The sequence below is a fragment of the Sinocyclocheilus anshuiensis genome, unplaced genomic scaffold, assembly GCF_001515605.1.
Source record: "Sinocyclocheilus anshuiensis isolate Anshui unplaced genomic scaffold, SAMN03320099.WGS_v1.1 scaffold2041, whole genome shotgun sequence".
Taxonomy (NCBI): domain Eukaryota; kingdom Metazoa; phylum Chordata; class Actinopteri; order Cypriniformes; family Cyprinidae; genus Sinocyclocheilus; species Sinocyclocheilus anshuiensis.
This window is the reverse complement of record NW_015541069.1, coordinates 373136-379653: the sequence shown is the minus strand read 5'-3', so window position 1 is coordinate 379653 and position 6518 is coordinate 373136. Positions and strand designations below refer to the sequence as shown.

The 6518-nt window shown below is 36.5% G+C and overlaps 1 protein-coding gene across 4 annotated transcripts in view; it reads right to left on the bottom strand.

The window, feature by feature from the left end:
* The window catches only part of LOC107690671 (endoplasmic reticulum mannosyl-oligosaccharide 1,2-alpha-mannosidase-like), a 10468-nt gene extending 5312 nt beyond the window's left edge, over window positions 1-5156 (bottom strand). Inside the window, exons 1-7 of one of the 4 annotated variants that reach the window (XM_016489058.1) lie at window positions 4794-5156; window positions 4070-4216; window positions 3825-3933; window positions 2624-2721; window positions 2333-2481; window positions 1783-1874; window positions 1421-1600 (exon numbers count right to left, since the gene is read on the bottom strand). In XM_016489058.1, coding sequence (XP_016344544.1) covers window positions 1421-1600; window positions 1783-1874; window positions 2333-2481; window positions 2624-2721; window positions 3825-3933; window positions 4070-4168 — 727 coding nt within the window. In that variant the 5' untranslated portion in view covers window positions 4169-4216; window positions 4794-5156. The remainder of the gene's footprint in view (window positions 1-1420; window positions 1601-1782; window positions 1875-2332; window positions 2482-2623; window positions 2722-3824; window positions 3934-4069; window positions 4217-4793) is intronic. The other 3 variants (XM_016489059.1, XM_016489060.1, XM_016489061.1) reach the window with 3 other exon arrangements.
* Window positions 5157-6518: the final 1362 nt, after the last annotated feature.

Genomic DNA, 6518 nt, shown 5'->3' with positions numbered 1-6518 from the left:
GACTCAAGTCCCATTCGTTTACATGGAGAGGGTGGGGTTTATGACCTGTACTGCAGCCAGCCACCAGGGGGCGATCAAAGAGCCCACAGCTGCACTTTTCAGGATGTGTGAGGCACACCCGGGTTTGCCCTTAGTTGACTCGCCGGTTCTGCCGCACAAGCGCGAGGTCTTGCTGTTCTCTTTCTCTGCGTCTGCTCTGTTCTGCGAGCGGCTGAGAGGAGCAGCGCTTTCAGTTAAAACACATATTATGTTGCTTCTCTAATTTTACATGCAAGTTAAGCCAGATCACAGCACAGCTATTGTCTTTATCTTATGTGCATTTGATTTCATCAGACGGCGGCTCGATTATCAATCAGGATTTTTGTGCGGATTAACATCTAGAAGAGTTGAGGAATAGCTGGTTATGTAGTCTTAATTGGTCGCGTTTCAGTCACTATTTCATATTCATTCCGTTGTCTGACAACAGAAACAGTCATCAAAAATACAGTATGTGGGCACAGAGAGGCAATCAAATGTAATAATAAATAATAAATGTACATTTTGCATGTTCAGAAGAAGTGAGCTGCCCTGTCATGTGAATAGTGTAAACAGGCTTGTGTAAATAGTAAATTGCTCAGTGCAAAGAAAGAGAAGTAATGGGTATTTTCATGTAATGATATCCAAACTGTCATCTAATAGACATGAACAAAGTTCTTTGAAAAACATCTATGACCTTTGAAACATGTCTAGTCTTCATGCTCTATGCTATGGTTTCATTAATAATAAACATACATTTGCATAAAGCATCCATATTTGTCCACGCCCATGTTGATAAGAGTATTAAACACTTGAAAAGTCTCAATTTAAGGTACATTTAGAACAGATAAAAATGTGCAATTAATCATGAGGTAACTCATGACGATCATGCGATTAATCACGATTAAATATTTTAATCGATTGACAGCCCTAATATATATATAAAAAATAATATATATATATAAAAAGACTTTTTCTAAAATTAAATAAATTAGGAAGAGTACAATGAAAAGGTATTTAAAGGCACAATATGTAATTTCACCGGTCTATTAAAATGCACAACATATTAAAGCATCTTCGGAAATCGAGTGGTTATGACGTCATTGGCAGGCGACACAATGACACTATGGACACGCTCCGTGTCACTAGTTAAAATAGCTTATTTCTCTGGATTGAAACATTCTTCGAAACATTTGGGATAATGCAAGTACACAAGTCAGCAAAATATATAACACTGTTCTAGTGGTTTTTGGATATTTTAATAAAAAAATCTTACATATTGTGCCTTTAATTCCTTGTGACTTGGACTGGATTCCCCCACCCCCCCCACAAGATCTTGGGAAAACGAGAAAATCTTGGTCTGTGTTGGAGTCTGTAATGTATTTTCTCTAGCAAACTAAATTACCCTCTTTGAGGCCCAAGATCCACATGGTGTCCAGAGCATCAATTAGGGTCAGCCCAAGTCCAAACCACTCTCCATATGAATTAGAGATTGGTTTTAGCTCATCGTGACCCCAAGCAAAGTTCTTGTAACCCTTCCAGGCATGTCTAAAAGCTTCTCTCACAGCCTCCAGCCTGCTCTCAGCTGAAAGAAACAGAAACACAGGAAACAGCTGCTTCAGTGCAATCCATAAAAAGAAACAAATGAATTCGGCAGATCAGCTGAATAAAATGGGTTTATATTTAGAAAGTATTAATAGATTGAGCAACTGGCTCTTTTCCTGTGCAATATCAAAGGAATACAATGTAACTGACAAAATAACAAACCAAGTGCTATTGAAGCTGGGTCGTCTTGGATTTCTGTGTCTTTGGTGTCAGTATCAGATGCATGTTCTTCTTCTATCACAGCTCCACGCCAACTACATACATGAGAAATAAATTATAATAATAAACAAACCACAGAATTATCAAGTCCTATATACTAGTCAAGCTCATCATTGCACAAAATGTACATGCTGTTGTGTTTATAACAGGGTTTCTACAGACATGAACAAGTTAAACTTTTTAATACCACCTTATATGAAATTTAAGACCTAAACCTGTAATGGAAATACACATTTTATTACATACATACATGTAATATTTAATGTGTTTAAATTAAAAGCAGTAACTTACCGCGGGGAAGAAAAAATCTTTGGTCTGTCCAATGATTGTAAACAGTCATTAGGTCCGTCAGACTGAAGATATTTTAGCGGTAATGTGACCAAAAATATTTAAGACCCATCGAATCCAAATTTAAGACATTTTAAGACTTTTTAAGGACCTGCGGACATCCTGTATAAGGTATTTCAATACAGTTGACATAAAAAAATCAAACCTATTGATTGGCTTTCCGCCTTCAGATCCTTTATCTGCATTCTTCAGGTCCAGTCCATGATTTTCTACTCCCAACAGACCCGAAACATTCGTTTTGGTTTGCAAATGGTTCTGCAAGGCAGGAGGTCCACGTCTATGGTAGTCCTTTTTCTGTTTGTCAGAGGAAAACATACGTTACAGCCACAAACCTCAAATGGCAGCACAAAGCACAGCCTGTAACCTTGAGTTATCAGGTTACTCATAAAAAGAGGCCATCCAAAAAGAAAGCAAGAAACAACTGGGTCATGCTAACCTCAGAGGGCAGCTCAGGAAGAATGGACCTGTACTCATTTTTCAGGTTGACAACAAATGGCTGTTTTCCATCGTACCCGTTCTCCCCTACAACACCATCTGAGAAACATGAAAACAGAAAAGTTATAATTAGCTCTTAATAGAGATATTAGGTTAAAGTTGGCATGAAATGTAAATTGACACTATCTATTTTGTAAACATATATTACTGATCTGATTGCGAATGATTCATCCATGTGTGTTTAATTTTTTTTTATCAAAATGTCATAACTGTATTTTCGGGTGAAAATTGTGACTTCTCCAATCATTTCATCCACATAAAACCTCTGCCTTTATTTCAAATGACTGAAAGCTCACATTCAGATCTGCTTCCATCTAACCAGCGGCACAACTGCACATTTGCTGAAAGGTATGCAAGATCATTTTTAAAGGGAAATTAACTGATATGGTTAATCACTGCCCTCTCAAGCAACAACGTTGCTGATTGACTTAATGACTTACAGTGAAAAAAATTGATAGGTTAAACAATCTCAGTTTGTTCACTTTATTTTAATGCACTGATTTATTTCCCTTTGACTTTTTCTGTTCTGCGCCCCCTTTCCCTCCTCAATTAATTTTGGTCATGTGACTGTGTCTGTGACAGTAATGTCGAAGGGTGAGCTGCTGATATGTACTACTCACTTGATAATAAAACACATTTTGAACTAATTTAAAATGCTAAAAATTAAATAGAAAGGTTTCTTATCATTATTTTCAACAAATAAGCTTTTGATTATTTATAACATTATATTAAAGAAGATTTTCACAGAATGATTTTAGCAAAATGGCGCTCCCCTCATGCGGCACCCCTAAGCACTGCATATACTGTGTTAGGCTAACCGAGACTTGTCATTTGCATTTATATATTGTTGCTCTTTTGTTAGTTTTGACTGCTTTTATTGTCCTCATTTGTAAGTCGCTTTGGATAAAAGCGTCTGCTAAATGACTAAATAAATAAATAAATACTGCACACCCCATTTTGGCATCTAACCAACTGTTTCACTTGGATGTGCATCATAATATGGAAGAAAAGCTCTCTCTACTTCCGTTACATTACATTTTTAAAGGTGCCATATCATAAATTGTGCATTACTCTCATTTTTTATTTTTCAACAAGACAGTTTGGAAGCTCATTTTCAATAGTTGTTTTTTATAGCATCTCACCTCTCCAGTGCCTTATGAGAGTGGGAGATGTAGCGATTCCACAAACCAGCAACAGCATCAGTGTAAACAGGATCAGGCTGCGCTGCAATCTGGACAGCCGTTTCCATTTCTGAAGACAAAGCCAAGAGGATCGTATTATCACATTTTTGTAACCAAACAATCATATTACCCTACAGATGGGCCTCGAAACTACTGAATAAAACCATAATATTAATAAATGAATGATTGTTAAATATTAACCTCACCCTCCAGCAGGACTGCCGGCACCACTGCTTGCTGTTGGTGTAGCTGCCACTTTCACTGACAGTCAGAGATACAAAATCTCTCCTTGATGGAGGCAGCATGATTCCCTGTCTCTCTCCAGACTGTTCATAAACTCAGTGGCCAGGTTTCTGTGTACAGAGAGAGAAAACAAACATTGTCTTAAAGGAATAATTCACCCATAAATGAAAATTCTGTCATCATTTAGTCATCCTCATGTCGTTCCAAACCTGTATGAGTTGCTTTCTTATGTTGAACACAAAAGAAGATATTTTGAAGATTGCTGGTAATCAAACAGTTGGTGGTTGCCATTGACTTCCATAGTATTTATTTTTCCTACTATGGAAGTCAATGGCAAGAGTCATGCGTTCCCATTTCAGCTCGCGAATTATTAGTTCAGAAAACAAAGTCAGAGTATTTTAGTGCGGTTTCCCTCCACAGCGGCAGAGAAAACGAATATGAAGAATACACACTGATTTAGGTATATTTTAAAAATTGATCCAAAAGAACTGTTTCTATTTAAAACCGGTTCTCGGTTCCCAACCCGATCGACCAAGTGTCAACTGTCAGACGACGTTGTCTCACTGACTAAAAAACTGACTGTAAATTATTTATGTCTGGTATAAAGAACCCTTAAAAGTACGTTATTTATATTTTATTTAGTACAAAAACTGACCAGTTTCTAGATTTAGTAAATGATAAACTCACAGTGGGTTACTTTCCTCTGACGCTTATGTACACGCAGGATTAAGCTCAGAGATCTGACATCAGTAAGTCAGTAAGTCAAACCTCTCTTCCTGGAGTTACGTGGAGCGTCCTGCTGTGTGAAGCGGAGCTCTGATCGGCTCAGGACCTTACGACGGTCCGAGGCATTACTGAAGGGCCTATAGAGCTCACCAGCGATCACTCACAAAAATCCCATTCGACTCTTCAGCTGTGGCGAACACCACGCGACACGTCTGAATGTCCTGAAGGATTAAGTGGAGCATATTGCGACCATTTTTCTCAGCTGAGGTTTCATGTGATTTCCTGGAGACGAAGAGCAGGCGTGTTGTATAGTCCACTAGCAACTTGTGGTTTTTCCAAATAATCCTCCGGAGGGCGCTAGGCAGACCACAAACTGGGACCAATCAGAAAGAGAAACCTAAAAACTCATAGTTTGGTCAATCTACTGAACGTTGTTGACAAAACCGCGCTAAACCATTTTACATTTCTGTAGATATTAGATTTATTTCTTTTTTTGTCAAATAAATTAATTTTATTCCGCAAAGATGGGCTAAATTGATCAGTTGATCAAATGTGAGTTTTACATCGTTACATTGTTTATTGCAATCACGGTTATTTCCCAAAAAATACTGAGGAGCTCAATGTCAACACTGATGATAATAATAATAAAAAATTATTATAAAAATGTTTCTTGAACACCAAAAACAGCATATTAAAATGATCTCTGATTATCTGACTCTGAAGACTTAAAATTCAGCTTTGCCATATCACAGTAAATAACATTTTAAAATATATTAAAATACGTTTTCATTGTAATAAAGTGTCATGTATTTTTTTTTATCAAATAAATGCTGCCTTGAGTATAGGAGACTTATTTCAACATCATTTAAAAAAATCTTACAGATCCCAAGTTTTGAACTTTACTGTATACAATTATCTAATGTATCTCATATTTTGCCTTTGATATATATGGGTTTTTATCTTTTTTTTTTCCTTAACAAAATCACATTAACAACACCTAGGTTTTAACATTAACAGTCTAATTCAGCAAATGTATGAACAAATCACCAGATATTAATATTCACGTCCCTTGTGTAAAATCTAAAAAAAAAAAAAAAAAATCCATGCAGTTATTATAATTCATGTTAAAGGCATTTTAAATTCATACAGGAACCTGAAAGAACACAAATCCTCTAAGACTTATTTTGGTTCCCTTTGGTTTTACTAAGGCAACCGCAACATACCCAACAATAAAACACACTCTTTGGAATGAAATCAGTTTGTTAATAAAACAGATTGCAATGAGCTACTCTTACAATGAGCTAAATTGTCATTGTTAATTAACGTATTGTAAATTCCACTGGATCCACCATAAAAACAATGGTCCAAGAGCAACTGTTTGACCAAAAATATTCTTTGTACCAAGTAAATCATGTTATTAGACTTCACAAGCAGTGCCTGATATATATCTGAGGCACATCGTTTACATAATAGTTGATTTGAGTGCCACATACATCACATGACCATCCATGTTTAAAAGCCTTCCAAGAAGAACAGAAGTTGTTACAGCAGTATAGAGTGGACAAACTTAAAATTAAATGTTCATCAAGCACATACAAGTGTGGTGTTAAAGTGTTCAGACTCTTTTGGCCATGTAATGTACGTCACAGTGCTCTTTGTCATAAGGTGCCACAAAACCTGAATGAA